At 36.5% G+C, this 23,943-nt stretch overlaps 1 protein-coding gene and 1 long non-coding RNA gene across 2 annotated transcripts in view; both read left to right on the top strand.

The window, feature by feature from the left end:
- Window positions 1–854: 854 nt before the first annotated feature.
- LOC115923331 lies at window positions 855–3,004 on the top strand. The gene is made up of 3 exons (XR_004063857.1): window positions 855–898; window positions 2,413–2,514; window positions 2,965–3,004. It is a non-coding gene; the product is annotated as an uncharacterized LOC115923331 (long non-coding RNA).
- A 1-nt stretch (window position 3,005) lies between these two features.
- LOC115923254 (asialoglycoprotein receptor 2-like) overlaps window positions 3,006–23,943 on the top strand; it is a 33,722-nt gene continuing 12,784 nt past the window's right edge. The window contains exons 1-4 of the mRNA XM_030983666.1: window positions 3,006–3,072; window positions 3,664–3,765; window positions 4,168–4,269; window positions 5,245–5,469. Of these exons, the coding sequence (XP_030839526.1) occupies window positions 3,006–3,072; window positions 3,664–3,765; window positions 4,168–4,269; window positions 5,245–5,469 (496 nt within the window). The remainder of the gene's footprint in view (window positions 3,073–3,663; window positions 3,766–4,167; window positions 4,270–5,244; window positions 5,470–23,943) is intronic.

The raw sequence follows: 23,943 nt of genomic DNA, 5'->3' as shown, positions 1-23,943 counted from the left end.
TTGGAAGTTGCTGTTTTGTATCGTAACCTGCTTGTCCTTCGGTAAGTATTATTTTGACTAAACATATCCGTAATATTTTGTTGAATATTGCAGAAACATAGCTGGCTTTCAAAATTTCCACAAGAAAGCGAAATAGGAGCGAGGTAAAAAACCTAAGTTAGTCTGCAAGCACAGACTGATTTTGACACTTTATCACAATTCATAAATCCTTGGGCAGAGCGTAGATCTGCCTGTTTCAGGTTTCTGGCTGTATCAAAACAAGCAGCTGAAGTATACGCAGCCAATTGTATAGTCACGTTATGCAGACACAACCATTGACAAGGATTTATGCCCTCAAACTTGACCTAATGAACATGGCATCTCAAACCAAAAAACACATCCGAAAAAAAGTCTCTCTAAAAAATGTTTCAAAATATATGTTAAAAAACCTGCATCCTCAAGATTGAGAAGAGGGTGTAAGGCAAGGACGAGGAGGAGCGGTAAAGGGAGGGAAGGGAATGATGATTAGGCTCGAGGAGGGCGATATGAGGATGAGTAGGAGAGGAGGAATGGGGAGGAAGAGGAGTATGAAGAGGGGGTGGAGAGAAGTAGCAGGGCTGGTAGGAGGAGAAGACGCGTAGGAGGAGGAGGAGGAGGAAAAAAACAATTAGCAATGAATTTTCTTATATATTCTTCACAGCCTTGCCTGTGTTATCGGATAGGACATCTTGTTCAGACTGGTACGGCCTAAATTACACTTTGCCCATGTTCCAAAAGTGTAAGATGATGCGACTCCGCGATGGCAGCATGGTGCAGAGCATCCCCAAACTCATCCCTTTCCCTTCTGTCATCGGCGGGTGCCACCAAAGGAAGAATAAAGAAGGGATCCCGGGCGGGCATAGAATATGCAGAATCCCGTGTAGGTTTCATTTTGTATTCATGTTTATTCTCATATGTCAAATTCGTTTCTTTGTTTAATCAATAAATCTACATGCAGATAACACGGACTTCAGTGATATCATTAAAGTTTGATATCAACTCCTAACTTCTTCTACTACTACTACTACAACTACTACTACTACTACTACAACTTCTGTTATTACCTCTACCCCACTACTAATACTACCTCTACTACTACTAATACTACTACTACTACTACTACTACTACTACTACTACTAATATTACTACTACTACTACTACTACTACTACTAACAATACTACTACTACTACTACTACTACTACTACTACTACTAACAATACTACTACTACTACTACTACTACTACTACTACTTCTACTACTACCACTACTACTACTACTACTACTACTACTACTACTACTACTACTACTACTACTCCTACTACTAACAATACTACTACTACTACTACTACTACTACTTCTACTACTACTGACTACTTCTACTGCTTATACTACTGCTACTACTCCTACTACTATTATTACTACATTTACTATTACTACTACTTCTACTACTACTTCTACTACTACTTCTACTACTACTACTACTACTACTACTTCTACTACTACAACTACTACTACTGCTACGTATATTAATACTTACACTACGATGACTACTACTACTAACAATAACAATTATGATAATATGTAATAGTAATAATAACGATGAAAAAAATATGATAATAGTAATGAAGATGATGATAATATGAATACGTATGATTATAATATTAATATTAGTAACAATGATGATAAAATAATATAATAATGATAATGATTATTATGCTAACATTAATGATATCAAGTACAACAATAATAGTAATTATGATAATGATAATAAAAAATGTATGTGACAAAATTATTGTCCCATCATGACAAGAAGAATATCTTATATTTTTGTTCTGTTTTAACTCAATCGAATGTCGAAGATATTTCGGGGAACTAAAACTCTTTTCGACCCAGTGAAAATGCCATCCTAATTTGTAAAACCTATTTAGATTGTGAAACTGAATCGTTCCAGCCGAAAAGTAACAACTATCGTTTATTTAGAAGACTATTCAAAAGAGCGAGAAGACTTGACTGGTAATCCATTAATAGCAAATTCATTGATAATTAATTTCAGGCTACTGGGTGATTTGAGTATCAATTATTGATGGTTTATAATGTAATAGGTTAGTATTTCGTTTGATAACGGTGGAACGGCTGACGAGTTTACAATATTGGATTCGACGATATATTGTAATAACGAGAGCAATTTATTCTTGTATCACACGAAAACAAAGCCATACGATATTATTATTATTATTTTCTGTCATATATGGATCTGTCATCTGGGCACTACGCTAAAGATATTAAATACACTGATTCATTGTACCACTTGGAAGCTTTATATATATATATATATATATATATATATATATATATATGATGAGTATTATCCTGTTTATAACTTATTTCGCAGATTGTGACGAAAACCTCTGTAACAACGGCTGGTGTGAAGAGACTATGGTAGGCTACAACTGTACCTGCTCAAGTGGGTTTCAAGGGAGACACTGCGATGAAAGTAGGTGTAATATAATATAGTATCGGGCCAATTAATGAGCAATTAATGAGTGGCAAATGAATGAGCAAAGAGCAAAGAGTTTGCTGTATCTTTTATCAGAAATTGTACATACATTCTGCACTGCACCTCACCAGTACGACAATACATGACGTTTGCCGGTACTGCAACTGAAGAAGAAGAAGAAGAGGATGATAATGATTAAAAAGAAAGTACATCACTGCCCTCTTTCGGAGCTATTTCATAGAATTGGGAGTCCCACGGGGAAAACATTTCTCCGATTTTTATCAGCTCCCCCCCCCCCCCCCCCCCCCCCGTTCTTGATCTTATCCCCGTACCCTGACTAAGAGCGCGTGGAGACAGCCGGCGGGGAGATATTTCAATGAAAATAATGTTATGCATCGTCATTTATCTCAGTTATGTTTATTTGTTGTTGTTATTTGGTATTTCCAGTGATCATACAGTCAACGACGGAAGCGACGACCAAGCCTACCATGAGCCCTACGACTACGATATCGGAACGCTCAGACACAACGACTTCCCAATCCACCACTACCACGAGTACGTCATGCATTTATTTTGACCATGATCATGATGGCCCGAATTCACAAGGGAGGTTTGTCGACAAACCCTCCCTTGTGAATTCGAGCCAAAGGATCTAGCCACTACACCCCACCCCTTCTTCTCTCTCTCTCTCTCTCTCTCTCTCTCTCTCTATCTCTCTCTCTCTTTCTCTCTCTCTCTCTCTCTCTCTCTCTCTCTTTCTCCCACTCTCTCGGTCTATATCTGACTCTATTTTTCACTCCTTTCTGGGCGTCGCTAAAACACTTTTTAAGGGGGGGGGAAGTGACCGTCTAATTCTTGTTTGTTCTAGTCTTATTTATTTTTGTGATCATTCTTTCATGAGTGTCGCTCAAACACTTTATAAGGAGGAAGCTAGTGCCCGTCAAATTTCTTAATTTAAATTTTGTCTATAAGTTTAACGACCATGATTGTGGTTGTTGTTGTTCTTCTTCTTCTTCTTCTCCCCTCTTCGCATGTTCTTTGTATCTGTCTGTCTGATCCCCTATCAATACCTGACTCCGGCTCCTTTTTTGTCCCACTCAATTAATTTTTTAATTAATTTTATTCTTTATTTTTTATTCCGTTCAGAGTCGGTGACAACGGAAGCGAAAACCAAGTCCGCGATGAGCCCTACGATCATGATGCCAGAACGATCAGAGGCAACGACATCGCAAGAAACCACCACCTCAAGTAAGAAAAACAAATTAAAAATCCCCTCTCTCTCTCTCTCTCTCTCTATTTCTCTCTCTCTCCCTCTCTCTCTTTCTCTCTCTCTCTCTCTCTCTCTCTCTCTCTCAGCCTTTATCCCTTTCCTGTCACGGGCGCCCGTCTCATTCGTTCGCCCACGAGTTTAATGACAACAAACACATTTAGATAAATTATTTGGTAAAATTCATGGGCTTTGACAAAGCATCACTAAATCTACAAACACAAATAATACCACATGAAATAAATAGACTGATACAATTTATATGTTGTCATGGAGCACAATTTTCTTTGTTTTGGCCTTCTGTAATCATGTTCAGGTTGTCATTCCTAATCATATTGCTTTGGAAGTGTGGTTTCATTTGCAACAACCTTCAAACGTTTCAGAGTCAGCAAAATTATCGACTATGGACGTGGTGACCAAGACGGCTACGAGGCCTATGACCACGGTGTCAGCCACAACGACATCGCAAGAAACCACCCCCTCCAGTAAGTAAGAGAAACAATGAAATGATGTCATGCTTAATGTGTCAAGCAACTACACCTTCCCTCTCTTTCTCTATCTCCCCCTCTCCCTCTTTCTCCCCTCCCTATTCACCGACCACCCCCTCCATCCCTCTTTCGCTCTCTCTTCATCTTTGTGTGTCAGTCGAGTGGTTTAAGCATTTGACTTGAAATTCAAAGGTCGTGGTTTAATCCGCGACACGGCATTAATGTCCTTTGGCAAGGCATCAATCTCCATTTGCCACACCCGACCCAGATGAGATAAATGGGAACCTAGTAAGAATTAATTCCTTGAAATAATAGAGCGCCGTAATGCCTAATGGCAACTAATCTTCCTTTGCCGCACTCGACCTAGGTGAGGTAAATGGGTACCTGGTAGGAATTAATTCCTTGAAATACTGGAGCGCCGTAATGGCAGCAAGGCTAAAGCCGGGTTAATTATTAGTGCGCCTCGGAATATAGTTGTCTAGATAGATGCTATATAAATGCCTATTAATATTGTCACTCTTTCAGTCTTTATCTGAGTCTGAGTAATAGAAACAATACATTGACGTCATGCATTTGATCATCATTATAATGGGTCTTGCCACTACCACTTTCCCCTTCTCTCTATCTCTCTGTCTGTCTCTCTGCCTCTCTCACTCTCTCTTTCTCTCGCTCTCGCTCTCTCCCTTCCCTCTTCCTCCCCTATGTTTCATTCATAAAAACAAAAATAACTGTATGAAATACCATTGCTATCTGCGATGGTGAGCAAAGTTCCTGTAGGTATTGATTTTTATAGCTGTAATTTTGTTCATGTCTTTGCATCGACTTTTATTATTATTATTAGTTTCGTCATCATCATCATCATCATCATCATTATCTATTTTTCTTTAAATATTTCAGTTTCTACCCAAATAACCACTTTGTCTACTTTCTTAAAATTGAGTAATTTACATATTGTATTTTTTATCTTTTCAGCATGCTCATCCCCTCCGGTGGATTGTGAATTCGGCGGGTCGTTCTACAATTTCAGCACTTCGGAGATGGATCATGCTTCTGCGGTTTCAGCTTGTTCCCAATACGGATCCCATCTGGTCTTCATCGAGTCGCAAGAGGAGGAGGACTTCATCGCGCGGCATGTTGAGTACTACCGGTATACCTGGGTGACTGATTACTGGTTCGGGCTGACCGGCTTGAGTCCCAGTGAGGCAAGGTGGCTAGACGGATCGAGTCTTACATATAGCAATTTTGACCAGTATTCGTTCAATGATAATGTAGGCTGTTTTCGTATTAAGTGTTGGAGTCAATATTGTAGGTGGCGTGATAGGGATTGCTCCGAACGAGTAAGATTCATATGCGAGAAAGAAGTGGGGATATAAAAATTGGATTTCTTTCTTTCGATTTTGTTATAATACCTGGTTGCACCATCGATTGCATCTGAACACCTAGATGGGGGCAAGGGAATATCCCTCCCCCCCCCAAAAAAAAAAAAAAAAATAAATAAATAAATAAATAAATGAAATAAAATAAATAAATAAATAAATAAATAAAATAATAATAATAAAAAAATAAATAAATAATAATTAAAAAAAAATATATATATATAAATAAATATATAAACATGTATATATATATATATATATATATATATATATATATATATATATACATATAAAATCAGGTTTTAGTTCTTTTGTCATTGTGTGTATAAGTCTATCGGAGCTTTATAGAAATGTTCGAGTTTGTGGTTTTTGCCGTTCCATGCACTAATTTTCACACGAAGAGCACTGAAACCATTGTTAAAGGTGTTGATTCATGATGTTTAAAAGACGAAGCACGTTACACCTTTACTTCAATAAGTTTAGAAATAATTATATTGATGATTAGAAGTAGTGGCGGTTTGTTCTTTTTGTGTTTTATAGAATCTCGTTTTTATTGCCAAGAGACTTTTTTCAAACTTTATTGTATAATATTAGGTAGTGCTTCATGAAATGATGAAACGTCAAAGATATTTGGTTACAACATAAAAGTGCAGTTTGTGTAGTTAAGTATTTATAGGGTCTATGATATACGTACTTAAACATGTACCTGTAAATACACGTACAGATGTACATGTACATATACATATACATATGCATATACTTGTACATATCTGTCTGTGGTCACGAGTAATGAGCTTACACTTCAGATACAAATAGAACTAGTGAATAACGAAAACAATATTGTAACGTCGATGTGTCGAAATGCACGGCAGTTTATGACTTTATTTACTTGTTTTAAGTTTCAAGTTTATTTTATTCTATAATATACAATCATAACCTAAATAAATAGAATACAATGAATAAATGCATTCCTTCCATTAAAACTACATACAATACATGACATCATGTCATATAAGTAATTCAAGACAAGGAAAAAGAATAACGAAAGACAAAAGTCAATATTTCATCTTCCAAACTGAAGGTAAAACAAATATGGTTTCAATGTAAAAAATGAGGTAATTTAAGGTAAGATGCTCGGTTTATAAATTATTAACTATACACTGCGTCCCAGAAAATATGAAACTCGAAAACAAATAGATCTTGTGAATATCTATAAGGTGTATAATACGATTCCTTGTTTCCATAGGGTAGAAGTATAATGCTTTCCAATGATACATTGATTACATTAATCTATACACGCTTCACTGAGCAACATCGTGTTGAAATGTCATGTCAACATCCACTTTTGCCGGATTTGTGTGAAACAGTAAAACCGTTAGTATCTAAATATCAAACGTGAACATGACCGATCATGACCTGAAAGAAACACACATTTTAAAAGCGAATGAGAAGATTATTTTAATGAGCTTTTTTAATAATGAAGGCAAGTTTAATATATACCATCTTTATCATGAAATAATGCATCGTGGAAATATCGTTGATGGTGAGGGTAAAAGGGCATACTTTTGTTAGTGAATGGGTCTGCAATTGAAAAAAGAGCACGTTAAAAGATATTTTAAAAACAAGAATCAAATTGATGGGTGCCTTGCATTTTGATAATAATATTTATTGTATCAGTATTGCTGTTATTATTATTATTATTATCATCATCATTTACATTATTATTACTTTTGCTGTGAATATAACCATTATTTTACAAGTTAATCATCATACCTATTGTAAGTAAAGCCGATGTAAATATGCAAACTTGATACGATGGGAGTTGCCATGTTACAGGATGATTCATTATCTAAAATCATTGAAATAGTAGCATTAGATATTAAATGTTTGCTTGACGTGCAATAATCTATTTTCAGTTACTATCCTGTCAACTGTTTTTGTTTGAGTAAGAAGAAGAGAAATACACAGTACATAGGAAAGAGTGGAGAGGAGAAATTGTGAGAAGTTGTAAAGAAAGAAACATATGGTTTAGTGAGAGAACTCGAAAGGAAGAGATAAAGAGTGAGAGAATGTGGGAAGATATTGATGTAAAGTGAGAGAAATTTGTCATGAAAGAGATGTATAATAGAGTGATTTAATTTGAAAGGAAGACTCAGATCAAGATTGCAAGAATATAAGAAGGTGATGAAGAGAGAGAATTATTTTGTGAATGAAAGGGAGTGAGATGATTTAAAAAAGAGGAACACAAAAGAGTGAAAGAATATGAGAAGATAATGAAATAAGAGATTTTTAAGACATAGAAATACAAAAGTTAAATGGATTTGAATGGAAGAAATACAAAGTAACAGATTGTAAAAAGATGATAAAGGGAGAAACATTTTAAATGATGTATTTAAAAAATGATAATAAGCGGTATACATGATTGAGAGAATTCGAATAGACGTGATGTACATATAGACTGAGAAAATGTGTGGATAAGAAATTGAAATTAGAGAACTTCTGTTATCACGTTATATACAACCCAGCATCGGGAAAGGGTGATTAGTATTTTCTGCTATGAACGGAAAGAACAGAGAAAGAAGCTTATACCTACGATTAGACTCACTGGACAGCGCCTCCTATTGGCGAAGTCCCGCAGCATAATACATATTGACTTGTACAAAATCAATCATTCATTTTATATTTAAAAAAAAATTATAACAGAAATCACATCAACCTCCTTTTCATTGGAAACTCCTTCTTATTTCTTCGTGACGTAATTACTCGTGTCCCCCTCTCCTTGCACCTTGGCGCATTTATGGGGATAGGATGCGCATATTTTGATGCATAACGATAATATTTTTGAAAATAAAATAAAATCATTCCTTTGCATAGCCCTAATTCAGACTAATTCAGACAAGGACACGATACAACAAATCGTCAGTCTTCTTTCTCTAATAATTTAATGAAACGTGGAAGCTTCCGCGCTTAGCACGGGATGGGCGAAAAATGAACTCAGACAAGGATTAAGAGTATTAATTCAATGAAACGGCGAGGCTTCCGCGTTTCGCGCGGGAGTGGAAGACTGAATTGAATTGATTTGATTTGATTTTATTTTATTTATTGGTTTCTGCATCTCTTTTCTTTTTTTCATCATACATTTTCACGAATATAATATGGTTTGATACACTATTTTAACTGTATATAATTTTAAAAAGCTAATAAACGAAATTAAACAAATATATTGAATGCATAATAACATACATTATGGCCCGGTCACACATAGATGACGCATGTGGCGATTTGTTCTTATTGTGTATCATATAATCTTACTTTATTACCAAAAGACTTTGTTCAAACTTCATTGTATGATAATAGTCAGTGCTTCTTGAAATCATGAAACGTCAAAGATATTTAAACATAAAAGTGCAGTTTGTGTAGTAGAGTGTTTATAGGGTCTATGATACAAATATAGGAACCTGTTTACATATACATGTAAATGCACATACACATATAAATATACATATGCATATACATAGCTATATACATATCTGGCTGTGGTCTCGAGTAATGAGCTTATACTTCAGATACGAATAGAACTAGTGAATAACGGAAACAGATATTGTAAGGTTAATGTGTCAAAAAACACGGCAATTTATGTGACTGGTTTTAAGTTTCAAGTTCATCTTATTTTATATTTCACAATCATTACATAAATAGATTGAATACAATGAATAAATGCATTCCCTCAATGAGAACTATATGCAATACACGACATCATGTCATATAAGTAATTCAAGACAAGGAAAAAGAATAAAGAAAGACAAAAGTCAATATTTTATCTTCCAAACTTAAGGTAAAACAAATATGGTTTTAGTGTGAAATATGAGTAATCTGATGTAATATGCTCGGTTTATCAATTATTAACTATACACTGCGTCCCAGAAAAGATGAAACTCGAAAACAAATAGATCTTGTGAATATCTATGAGGAGTATAATAAGATGCCTTGTTTCCATAGAGTAGAAGTAATAAGCTTTCCAATGATACATTGATTACATTAATCCATACACGCTTCACTGAGCGACATCGTTTTAAAATGCCATGTTGACATCCCCTTGCCCTAATTTCGGGTGAAAGAGTGAAACCGTTAGTATCTAAATATCAAACACGAACATGACCGATCATGACCGGAAACAAACACACATTTTAAAAACGAATGAGAAGAATATTTTATTGAGCTTAATTAATAATGAAGGCAAGTCCAGTACCATCTTTATCATGAAATAATGCATCGTGGAAATATTGTTAATTGTGAGGGTAAAAGGGCATACTTTAGATAGTGAATGGGTCTGCAATTAAAAAAGAGCAAGTTAAAAGATATTTAAAAAACAAGAATCAAATTGATGGGTGCCTTACATTTTGATAAGAATATTTATTGTATCAGTATTGCTGTTATTATTATTATTATTATTATTATTATCATTAACATTATTATTACTTTTGCTGTGAATATATCCATTATTTTACAAGTTAATCATTATACTTATTGTAAGTAAAGCCGATGTAAATATACAAACTTGATACGATGGGAGTTGCCATGTTACAGGATGATTCATTTTTTAAAGTAATTGAAATAGTAGCATTAGTGATTAAATGTTTGTTTGACGTGCAATAATTAGTTTCAATTACCATCCTACCAATTGTTTTTGTTTGAGTAAGAAGAAGAGAAATACACAGCACATAAGAAAGAGTGGAGAGGGGAAATTGAGAGAAGTTGTAATGAAAGAGATGTATAATTTAGTGAGAGAACTCGAAAGGAAGAGATAAAGAGTGAGAGAATGTGAGAAGATTCGGATTAAAGTGAGACAAATTTGTCATGAAAGAATTTTATGATAGAGTGATTTAATTTGAAAGGGAGAAAAAGATTGCAAGAATATGAGAAGCTGATGAAGGAAGAGAATTCGTGAATGAATGGGAGTGAGATGATTTAAAAGAGAGGAAAACAAAAGAGTGAGAGAATGTGAGAAGATAATAAGGTAAGAGATTTTTAAGACAAAGAAATTTAAAAATGTAAATGGATTTGAATGGAAGAAATAAAGATTGTAAACAGATTGTAAGAAGATGATAAAGGGAGAGAAATTTTAAATGATGTTTTTTTTTTAAATAAGATTAAGCGGAATAAATGATTGAGAGAATTAGAATAGACGTGATGGATATATAGACTAAGAGAATGTGCGGATATAAAAATGAAATTAAAGAACTTCTTTTATCACGCGATTTACAACTCAGCATTGGAAAAGTGTGATTAGTATTTTCTACCATGAACGGAAAGAACAGAGGAAAAAAGCTTATACCTACGATTAGTCTCACTGGATAGCGCCTCCTATTGGCGAAGTCCCGCACCATAACGTGTTTGCCTATCGACTTGTACAAAACCAATCATTAATTTTATCTTTATATTTTTTTAACGAAAATCACATCAACCTCCTTTTAATTGGAAACCTCAGCTTCGTCAAAATAGATCACCAGCTATTGCCATTATAACGCATGTGTGACGAGTTAAACTTTGAAAGCAATTTGCCACGCGAGTGTAAGGATCAGGTAAGGATGTACATGTAGGTCAATCATACGAAGAAAAAAATATGAGTTTTTATAAATCAGTTATGATTGGTTAATTCTGGCAATATGTGACTACCCCTTCCCCCCTTTCCTACCGTACTTTTCTTATTCAAGAAGCAAAGGTATGAATATTCATGACACTCATTAGGCTATTCGATTGTTTACAGAGGAGTGCAATCATACTCCACTTCAAACTCCTCTAATTTCAACTAAGTATTGAACATAGTTTGATAAATTTTTTACTGACTTTTTAGTTATCAAATATCAATGATAGTTTAATGATATGAATATGTTTTTGGGGTTAATATTCAAGATAATTCACATAAAGTTATTTAATGCCCTCTTGGGAAAAATACTTCCGCCTGTGTAGCAGATACAATTAATGTACTGTCGGTATATAAATGAATACTAATTACATAACTTTCATGAGCACGATACGCGTATTCGTCTCAACGGTTTTACAATTTGGGAACGAAATACCTTTATCTGCACATGCGCAAATCCTAATTACGAACTCGCTTATTAAAACGTGGAAATGATAGTCGAATCGTTAGCAAAAATGAAGAGATTATGGACGAGTTTGTAAATTACTATTCAAATTTGTTTAAAAATAAAAGCATGATACCAAGAATATGAGCAATTATATTGGTTTTCAAAATATTAATCAATTATCTAACGAAAACAAAGAATTGTGTGATGGATAAATTACCGAAAATGAATGTAAACGTGCAGTATTTGCAATGCAGAAATATAAGACACCGTGATCAGACGGAATCTCTATTGAATTCTATCAGGTGTTTTGGTCACAGATAAAAGCATTGGTTGTTGAAGCTTTGAATGAGTGTTATGTAACAGGAATAATGTCGAACACACAACAGAAAGGTCTCATTACATTGTTGTTTAAGAAAGGTGATTCTCACGATTTAAAAAACTGGAGACCAATCACTTTGCTTAATTATGACTATAAAATAATGGCAGCGGATATGACAGGATATATAAAAGGTCGCCTGGCAGCCAATAATAGGGACTTTTAGATTTGCGTAGACTGATACGTATGACGTCCACAGTAGCAGTCCCCATTGTCTTCGTGCGAAACTAAAAGTCCCTATTGTAAGGTTGACAAAAGATATCATTGAATATTTCACTAAAAATGGTAAAACTGGAGCAATTATGCTACCAGATTTTACTGAAGCATTCGTTGTCTTAGCTATACAATTTCTTATCTCATGTTTAGAAAAGTTTAATTTTGAGATGGATTCTTGGGTAAACAGGGGAGGGGGAGGGGTACTTGAAAAACTATATTAGGACTTCGATCTCATGGCCATCGTTGCACACTCTTCAATTTCTTTGATGATTCTAGAGGAACTACTTTTCTTTCTCCTGATGATGGCATCATTTTCTTTCTTTATGTTCAAATATGGCAATGAGATAATTAACTATGCTACATGACCAGCTTATGCATCTTTCTCATTCAAAATGGTAGATACAACGTTCATAACTCACATATTACTAACAATCCATGAATCATCCCAATTTACTCCAATTTCATCTCCTTTTGTAAGATATGTTTCGCAATAACTGTTCTAAATGTGTCAAAGTCAACGAATTGGACCCACAAATTACAGAGATATGGCTGTTTAAAAATGGCAAATGATGTCCATTTTAGTGTCAACATTCCTGCATATGACGATGAGATAATTCACTATGCTACATGTAGCTACTGCATCTTTCTCATTAAAAATGGTAAATATAACTTTTTTCAAAGACAACCAATGTCATACTCGCTGTTTGTCAACCCAGTTAGGGCGTGGCCAGGGGCACTCGTATCTAAAAAAAAGGGTCATTGTATGAGGAAGAATTATTACGAACACCCAAACTTTTGTTGTACCAGTGTGTTCATTACTCTTAAACCAAAGAAAGTTCGTTACTCCGAAAGCTAAGTATTTAGCTCTGAAGGGGTGGGCGTGGGAAATTAATTGCCCATTTTCGTTTCTGAATTTTTTCTTCTTCCGCACTTGAATCCAAAGATTCCTAAATCAGAAATATTTCTTTATTCCGACAGTTTATAATTCCGAATGCAGTCGAAAGATGAAATAGGGTTCTTTCTTCCGAAACGAAGAGATAATTTTTAGTTTTAACAATTGCAAACCTCGTCCAAAGTAGTATGAACCCTTTATTAGTCATTTTGAAAATTCGAATAAACGAACCTTTGAAAGTACCAACCTTCGGGAGAAAACGATGCCATCCATCATTCTACCAAAGCAGGAGCATTAACGTGAAGGTTAATGTGATAAGGATCGATATCAAATTAATAGTCTGATTGCCTTGTATATTACCTATCAATTTAATCAGCTTGTTTCTATCGTAACGTACATTTCAACAACACAAATGGTGGATGGTATAACAATATATATTCTAATGCTATCCCATAATTTCGATCCACTCAACTCAAGGGAGGGGGTGTTAAAAGGAGTGTTAACCCCCCCCCCCCCCTCGTTTAGCCCCAAAACAATAGTGCAGTATTTCCTTTTAATCTGTCTGTTAATATCAATCCCGTTCTCATACGAGCTTACCGCCCGCAGAAAAGGAAAAAACGTATCATTAGGTGATACGTAACGAAGTCTACGTATCACCTATTGATTTCGTCAAGATTTTTATTCCTAGTATTCTTCCTCGATTTTGTTCGCAGGATATCTCAAGATTGAATAAAGCCATTGTCATGAAACTTTCAATGATGATAGATCTTAGTCTAACTTAGAACTGCGTGACTTTTCAAAGACTCAAAATCATCGTGACGTCATCCAGACGCCATTTTGTGAAAATCAACTTATGATCATATCTTCATAACGGAAAAGTATTTCTCATTCATAATTATCACGATTAAGATCAATATCCGTCCGATCAATTTTAGGTCAATAAACGTTCGTAAATGCACGCGTGCGCGCTCGTCCGCGCGTTTACGCGCGCGCAAAAAATTAAAATGCTCTAAATCATCCCAAATTTTTTTTGCATACGTTTCAGGCCATATGGAGCATTTGATTAAAAAATTACGCGCACGCGCATGCGCGCGCGTTTTCGCGCGTACTGGCATTTTGCAACATAGAATCGCCGATTTTTTTCTGTCATCATATTTGGTACATTTTTCCAAGCATTTTGATAATTTGTTCACCTTTTATTAACGCAATGAGCGTCCGTCAAAGTTGACAGCACGCGCGGATTTGCGTTATCTTTATCCACAATACATGGGCAAAAACATGCCTATATAAAATTCATTGTAACTCTTTCGAATAGATAGAAACTCATAATATTTTTTCATATTTGGATAGATTATGGGTAGGAGATATGATTTCATGTCTCATTTTATCCTCGATTAACTCATGACGTCATCATAATGGCCTCCAAACTCAAAATTTCAATTTGCATATTATGACGTCAGCATATTTTTGGAAAATTTATTGTATCTCTGTAAATATGGATCAATTTTCTTTTTAATTTTAATTTGTTCTAGCTGAGACAATTTTCTACAAATGTAGTATTCACAATTTTTATTTTTGACAAAAGTATCATGGTGTATTTTTGCGATTAAAGGAGGCATGTCAATTTTTCGCATTTTGCGTGTATTCTCTATGGGACATGACTTTTTCTCAAAACTGGATTCTACACTCCTGTCTTTCGCGAGCAAAATCTCCGTTGTTTTAGCTTTGTTTTCGCTGAGCTTTGGATATGTTGTAGCTGAGACAATAAGCTATCAAAAGTGTGCCTTTTATTTTTCGATTAGATGCCGGGATCATGCTCATATTTCACTTGCAAAGTAGGATTTCTGAATTCCATTTCCCGTTTACGTGTAATCGCTATGGTAGATGTTTTGGTATATCGGTAACGCACTTGACTTCCAACCTCGAGATCCCTGGTTCGAGTCCGGGTGTCTCCAACACTTTTTTTTTCAATTGTTTTTCCTTTTGACCTTCACTGTACCATCTCCTTTGATTATTTAAACACGTAGATTCGCAAATAATGTCATAAATAACCCTTTTTACTTTATTATTACCCTATTTTCACTTAATCCATTACTTTTTGCGTGTAATCCCTATGGGAAATGACTTTTTTCTCAAATCTGGAGTCTACATTCCTGTCTTTTGCGAGCAATATCGCCGTTATTTCGGCTTAGATTTTGTTGATTTTTGAGTATGTTGTAGCTGAGATTATATGCTATCTAAATCAACTCTCATTTTTTCAATAAGATGTCATGATCGCGCTCATGATCATGATCATGATCATCACGATCATCATTATCATAATGATGCTAATCATTTATCAATTACATTTTCATTTCTTTGAATAAGATAAAATCGTCAAAAGGTGTTCTTCATGATGTAAATTAGAGTCAAATGTGTAACTGGTTACTGCACAGGGTCAAAGGTCATATATTGTTTCAATCTATCTTCCCTAGATCCATGATGATCAAGGAGACACAATTTAATCTTGACATATGAATAGATCATAATGGGAGAAGCATATGAATGGGAGAAGCAAAATAATATATCGTGTAATGCATTATTCGTTATGTAAACCATTATCATACGTATCACCTAATTCGTCTAAGTGACGAATTAAAGTCTAGTTTACCATTTACAATTGGTCGAAGGAAGATATCAAGTCATACTATGTCTCTTCCGATTTCAATTGATCTCCGTTGATCGATCGCTATAGCTTACAATTTGAATCTTACGGTTAGTATTTTCCGCCTTTCTGTAAATCAAGCAACTGTATCCTTCGCTTCTGGATTTGTTATATTTATTATCCGAGAAAGACGTTAGGTTATCATCGTGCTGTTTGATCATTTTTGGAAGCCCTTGAAGATTGATCTATAAAATGGTAAGTATTTTATGTTTTTATTTCAATCATATGGAAAATGGCCACCATGAATCTGATTTGATTTCATTGCCATTTTACTTTTTTCCCGTTCCAATATAAGCATATACATGATACATTTCGAAACAATACAATATAATAAATGTGTAATGACAAACAAGAAAAAGATAATAGAAAAAATATCATAAATGACTTAAACAGAGCTTCATGCTATAGAAAACAATGTTTGTGTGATGAAAGGAGAGTGACTCATGATTTATGCCTAGGTCACATTTGCCGCGGCGGCCGTGCGGTCTAAAATATCTACTGCTACTAGCAATATAGGACCGCCGCAGCATTCCTACGGTCACATTACGGTAGCGGTCACATTATGTTAAGGTAGCCGCACGGCGTATTTTGAATGTGTGGAGACAGACAATCTGCGACTGCCGTACGGCCTTTGAAGTGATGACGCACGGTCGCCTTAGGGCGTCCCTGCGGCGCCCGTAGCTTTTTGACAAATACTAAGGCAGGCGCAAGGTATCGGCAAGGTGCCCGCAAGGCGGCCGAAGGGGGACGGTACTGCGACCGTGCGGTCAGATTGATGCTACCGCTTCACCCCTGTAGTATATAAAACGCAAGGCTACCGTACGCCCGACGTACGGTCGCCGTGGAACCACTCTACGGCATGACTACGGCGTGTCTAATCGCTACGGCGTATCTAGAAATGAAAACAGTTATAACTCGGCGTTATAATCCCACGGCGACCCGTACGGCCTGTAAAGATAGGGATACGCCCAAGGGTGACCCTGAGGCCACCGCAGTTTCTCTGCGGCCGCCGCAAGTATTTCTCGATTTCGGGGGCGTACGTAACGGTGCCGTATCCTAGCCGTTGAGCAAATGTGACCTATAGACATTATACCTAGGTCACATTCAGACATTTGCTCTACGTTAAAGTGGATAGATATTTATAACACAACTAGTAATGTGTGGAAGAATATTTGATAAGTTCATTCAACTCGGTTACCTAGTTTTTTATTGTAATGTACATCCAAAACAAGTTTACACGTGGAAGAGCATACCGCCGTTTTTATAAATGAATTGTTGAAAGATTATTTTAGTTTTTTTAATCCAGACGATGTAGAAGTTACTAATATACTAATCAACAAATTTGGAATATTCGTAATATTTGTGTTGCATCCAAACCCTGTTTTGATAAATGCATGCATGTTAAAAGTATAAACTCTGTTAGTGATTATTAAAATAATTACGGGTCAATAATTCCATTTGATAGTTGAAATGTACTTTTTTGTAAAAAATTCCCCGAAACGATGGAGCATATTGTGGGGAGTGTGAATATATAATAAATATACAGTATTGATCCTTGTGAAATTCCTGATTTCACAGTTGGAAAATTACTCTACGTCCCTTGCAAGAATTGCATTGTTGCCTATTAGATAGATATGACTCGAACCATTTAATTTCAACTCAACCGATACCAGACGCAGATCCAGGATTTCTTAGGGGTGGGGGGCCCAAACTTGAAATCAATTTAAAATTTGGTGTGCTGAATTTTGAAAATCGTGGCGGCCAATATTTCTGGGGGGGGGGGGTGGTAGTAGGCACTAACCTTTTTTGTTGGCTCTCGAAAATTTGAAAAATCGCAACCCCCCCCCCCCCCCCCTTGAGCGTCAGGGGGGAGGGGGCCATCTCCAAAAAAAGAGAGGTAAAATTAACGTGTTTTTACACGATCCGCCACTTGGTCCTTATTTGTGACACTGGCAGGTAACGAATTGGCATGGGGTCCAGGGGGCGGAGCCCCCAGAAGCTCAGCGGTTTTGGGCACTAAATAACGGTCAGATGAGCATATTTTTATACCTTATTTGTGACACTGGCAGGAAACATATTGGTGTTGGGTCCAGGGGGCGGAGCCTTCGGAAGCTGAGAGGTTTGTACATCAATTTATCGTCAGATGAGCACAATTTTATACCTTATTTTTGACACTGGCAGGTCACGAATTGGCGTAGGGCCCAGGGGCAGAGCCCCCGGAAGCTCAGGGGTTTCGGGCAATAAATATTTTAATACCATATTTCTGACACTGGCAGGACACAAATTGATGTTGGGTCTAGGGGGAAGAACCCTCAAAAGCTCAGGGGTTTATACATCAATTAATCGTCAGATGAGCATAATTTTATACCTTATTTGCGACACTTGTAGGACACTAATTGGCGTGAGGTCCATAGGGCCGAGACCCCAGAAGCTCAGGGGTTTTAAGCATTTAATTACGGTCAGATGAGCATATTTTGATACCTTTGATATCTTTCCCCTTTTATTTCCTTTTTTTTTTCCTTTTTTTTTTTCCTTCTTTTTTTTCCTTCTTTTTTTTTCCCTTCTTTTTTTCCCCTTATTTTTCCCCCTTTTCCCCCCTTCTTTTTTCCCTTTTTTGTTTCCCTTCTTTTTTTGCCGGGGGGGGGGGGGGAGGGGCGGGGCCCCCAGAAGTTCAGGGGTTTCGGGCAATAAGAGGAGGTAAGAGGACACTTTTCGCGCCGGCCGAAAAGTCGTTCAGTGGGGGGGGGGGGGGGGGTAGTGAGCACATTTTTTGGGGTCGTCGAAAATTTAAAAATTTGCACCCCCTCCCCCCCCCCCCCCTTGAGCGCCAACCCCCCAAAAAGGTAAAAAATCACGTGTTTTTACATGATTTTCTTTTCAAGGGGGGGGGGGGTCCGGGCCCCCGGCCCCTCCCCCCCCCCCCCCCTGGATCCGCCACTGTGTTTAAGTAAGAATATATCTGATTGTGTACAGCCTTCTCACATATCTTTGAAATTGTGGGGAGAATAGAAATAGGTCGGTAGTTAGTTAATTCCATTTTGTTTCCATCTTTATGAATAGGGGTTATTTTAGCAACTTTGAATTCATGAGGAACGTATCCTTTTGACAATGAACAATTGAACAATAAGACTCTAATATGTGTGGGGCAGCTATTTTAAGTAGCTTTGGAGGAAGATCATCGATTCCAACTGCTTTTGAAACATCAAGCTTGAGTAGTTCATTTAATATAAAACATTCCTCGATCTCTGTAAATTTGAATTCATGTGCTATTTGCGGTAATGTTTGCAATGCATTTATATTGAGATGAGAATCATTCGCTCCTGTTAATGGGCTTTGAATATTATTGAAACTTTCATTAAACAATTCTACTACTTTTCCTTTGTCTACTACAATTTGGTCATTTACAAGAATGTAATAATCAGAATTGGCATCTTTCTTGGGGAGTAAATTTTCGAGTACTCTCCAGGATTTGTTCATATCATTACCATTTTCAATGCAAATATTCTCATAATATTGTTTCTTTAACTTCTTGTTCAGTGCATTTGTATGGTGGCCCTGAAGGGACATCGCGAATAGACTAAATCGTGAAAAATATGCGATAAAATTCACGATATCGTCAATTTTATCGCATATTTTTCACGAAGAAATTCACGAAATTGACGATATCGTGAACTTCATCGTGAACTTTTCACGATGAAATTAACGATATCGTGAATTTTATCGTGAAAAGTTCACGATATAAAGTTCACGATATCGTCAATTTTATCGTGTACTCTATCGTGTACTCTATCGTGTACTCTCCTGACGGGCGCTTCGTAAACAAAACCAGCCCTAGCTGGGGGAGACAGAGAGAAGGAAAAAAGGGAAAGGGAAAGAGAAGATAAAAGGAAAGAAAGAATAATAAGAAGAAAAGAGGGAAACGGGGGGGGGGGGGCGAAGGGCTCTTGCCTCCTCCTCACTCCCCCCCCCCCCGCCAAAAAATAAATCAGAGAGAGAGAGAGAAGGGAAAGGGAAAGGGAAAGAGAAGATAAAAGGAAAGAAAGAAGAGGAAGAAGAAGAAAAGAGGAAAACGGGGGAAGGGCGAAGGACTCTTCCCCCCCCCCCCCCCGCCAAAAAATAAATCAGAGAGAGAGAGAGAGAGAGAAGGGAAAGGGAAAGGGAAAGAGAAGATAAAAGGAAAGAAAGAAGAGGAAGAAGAAGAAAAGAGGGAAACGGGGGCAAAGGGCTTTTGCCTCGTCCCCCGCCCCCCGCCAAAAAATAAATAAGAGAGAGAGAAGGAAAGGGAAAGAGAAGAAAGAAAGAGAAAAACGAAAAAGAGGGAGAATAGGAAAGAAAGGAAAAGAAAGAAAAGAAAGGAGGCAAGAGCCCTTCGCCCCTGTTTCCCTCTTTTCTTATTCTTTTTCCTCTTCTTTCTTTCCTTTTATATTTTCTTTCCCTCTCCCTTCTCTTTCCCTTTATGGCGGGAGGGGGGAGGGGGAGGTAAGAGCCTTTCGCCCTTCCCCCGTTTCCCTCTTTTCTTCTTATTATTCTTTCTTTCCTTTTATCTTCTCTTTCCCTTTCCCTTTTTTCCTTCTCTCTGTCTCCCCCAGCTAGGGCTGGTTTTGTTTACGAAGCGCCCGTCAGGAGAGTACACGATAGAGTACACGATAGAGTACACGATAAAATTGACGATATCGTGAACTTTATATCGTGAACTTTTCACGATAAAATTCACGATATCGTCAATTTCATCGCGAAAAGTTCACGATAAAGTTCACGATATCGTCAATTTCGTGAATTTCTTCGTGAAAAATATGCGATAAAATTGACGATATCGTGAATTTTATCGCATATTTTTCACGATTTAGTCTATTCGCGATGTCCCTTCAGGGCCACCATATTTAGGAGAGTATTTATGAAGTATCCCAATAATTTTTATTTTGCGAATATATTGTTACTTTTAAAAAATCTGACAAAAAGAAATTTGTTTTGGTGTAAAAAAAAAAAAATTAATTACACTAACGAGTTGTGAATTTTTTAAATAATAAATTCAGAACTTGTTGATACAATGATCGTGCAAAATTTGTAAACGTAAGGATAAAGGATAAATAAATAGAAATTCATCATACAAATGGCATTGTTTACATTTTACAATGCATGTTTTGTTTTTTTATAGATGGCCATGTTAATTGTCATTTTACATGGTTGATCTTGCGGGGTCAATGCATTTTTAAAATTTGTTAATAACTGTATTGGAGTTTTAGCATTATGGTAAGCTTTTGTTAGTTTACCGTGGGGGGGGGGGTACAGCATGTAATCCCTATGATTCACAGTGATCATGTCATAAACATTCATTAGCCTAATAGCGAGGGTTTGCTGGAGCATGAGGAAAATCATGTTATACAGCAACCACTCTCCGTATTTGATATTATAATTATGATGATGTAATGTACATGCATCGAAGCATATAAAGCGTGGCAGCGTGAAAGACGTAGTTCATAATAAATTGCAATGCATTCTAATCAATCAAAATGTATTCAAGCAAGTGGAGAATTCTAATTAAATTCTAGGAAAGTGGTTGGACTGATTACGATGCCATTATCGAAATGATTATGACGCCTACGATAGAGAGCCCACTTAAAGAAACACCATATATTAAAGAGTGAACCAGCCCAATAAACAGAACACCAAAAAGTAACCTCTTTTGGGAGTGTATTTTAAAGTTGATACTCTAAGCAAATAAATGTCCCTTGATTTGTTACCTACGGCAAGTATATGTTATTTTTAAGTTTTTCAATTACTTAGTATATCACAAAAAAATTCTGTCTACTCGAAATCCTCAATTGAAATGTCTAAAATATCCGCCTCTCTTTGCATAGAAAATCAGTCACGGCGCTGGTCTACTATTTATGACCTCACGTCCGGGAGAGAGTATATTCATGTACCCGGATGTTCCATAGCAAACATGTGCAGAGTGATACGATTTTCTGCATATTTTTGTTTCAAAGGCTGAAAAGTCTAATAAATCATAATTCTATGTACAATTCTTTACCTTCCCCTACTACTTCATAGTATTAATATCAATTCCCCTTTTAAAAATTATGACATATACATGCCAACGATGTGCTATTAGTCGATATTTTCACCATGTAATTTTTGTTTTGGTGTTGAAATCGGCCCAGGCACGGAGTGAACAGTAGCTGTCTACCCATGCACAGTTCATTACCATACACTACAGCGATCTCCCGATGGTTTCTTCTTCCTTTTCACCCATGTCTTTCGACTTCCTTGGCCCTGAACATCCTTCATCTACCAATTCTGACACCGGTAGTCAGGAGCAAGTCTTTGTTAGTTGTTTTTCTTAGCTGGCAACGTTGCTTTCATTCTCTTGCAATTGCCGATAAACATATAACTAGCGCACGTACGTTCCATCACAAGCAAGCAGCGCCTAGAGCAGCGGCTTGGTCTTACCTCCCGATTCTGCTCGCTTCACGAATGTTCATGCAAGAGCCGCATCACTCGCTAAAATATTATAGAGGAAGCGCGCTTGCATGATCTCGTTCAAGTTTGATATTTTACAACATAAAATGTTTAACTGGTACTGTATGCTTTTTTAAGGCAGTCACACACATCTATGATAAGTATACTATCATATAGTTCTAGACCTATTCGTTTTACAAAACTGCTCATGATGTACATCTGATGACAATATAATGCATCCGCCTATTCATAAGTGCACGATTTAACTTTAATTCCTAAGCAGTAAACTCGTCTTAAATCTCTACCAAATAGGTGAATATGAGGATATAAAAAGAAATCAGCGACTGGAAAATGTTGCTTCGTTATTCTTCATTCAAATGAAAACAGAAAATCCATCAAATGTACTCCTTAACAACAACAAATCTAAGCTCTGACAGGATAGCATTTACGTAGGGATATCACTGCCATTCACTCTCACTGAGCCCATGACTCCCGTTCGTGACGTCACGGATAGAGGCCCGACTCTACGCGCACTTCCGGGTTTCAGACTTAGATATTTTGTAGAGTTTACTCGAATAAATTCATTATTCTAAACTTGTTTTGTCGGGTTGACACCATTTGGTGTTATTATGGGGGTTAAAAGCTTTCTATTTATGTAATTATCTCAGTATTTGGGATTGTCTTAGAGTATCAACTTTAAGTGATTTTAAAGTATAGTGCCTTTTGAACTAGATTTAAACGTTATCGACACGTGCCTTCATTTAAACAAAAAAGGTACTTCTGTTCACGTTTTCATTTAACCTAAAAACCACCAGTTTATCACGCGACTGGAGTAACGTGATTCCACTTACCTCTGTAAATCAAGTGTTTATGACCAAATAACCACTTGACCAAGCAACGAGTTTTTTGTCCGTTAACCGATGGTGGTGATAAATACGTAATTATTTGGTCTTGTATTAAAGCACCTTTATTGATTGGTTTCACAGGTTATCCAAGGTTGATGGTAATAGTCACGTTACTTACACCGGTTAATCGTCTTATTGTTCTGTCCGTGAATCTCTGGTTATATTCAACTAGTAATTCTGAGGTGTCTTACACACCTCTTTAAAAGGTTTCAAAGTTACCATAAATTTCTTGGTTATGATCACGTGGCTCAAGCTGATTACTAATCTAAGCTGTGAAAACGTGATATGTAGGTGTGAAAATTAGTAATTATTAAGTGTTTTAAAACACCTTTTTAAATGGTAGTCAAAGTTGCCATAAGTTCCGCGGTGATGATCTCGTGACTCAAACGGATTATTGATCTAAGCTGGTCATACGTGACTTTTAGGTGTGAAAAATTAGTCATTATTGGGTGTCTTAAAACACCTATTTAAATGGTTGCAAAGATACCATAACTTTCTTGGTGATGATCACGTAGTTAAAACTGATTACTAATCTAAGCTGTGAATCCGTGATATTTAGGTGTGAAAAATTAGTAATTATTAGGTGTCTTAAAACACCTATTTAAATGGTAGTCAAAGTTGCCAGCACTTCCGCGGTGGTGATCTCGTGAC

Source organism: Strongylocentrotus purpuratus, unplaced genomic scaffold (assembly GCF_000002235.5).
Source record: "Strongylocentrotus purpuratus isolate Spur 01 unplaced genomic scaffold, Spur_5.0 spur5_scaffold_13, whole genome shotgun sequence".
Taxonomy (NCBI): domain Eukaryota; kingdom Metazoa; phylum Echinodermata; class Echinoidea; order Camarodonta; family Strongylocentrotidae; genus Strongylocentrotus; species Strongylocentrotus purpuratus.
Note: the sequence above shows the minus strand (reverse complement) of the source record. Positions and strands in the feature narration are given on the sequence as shown.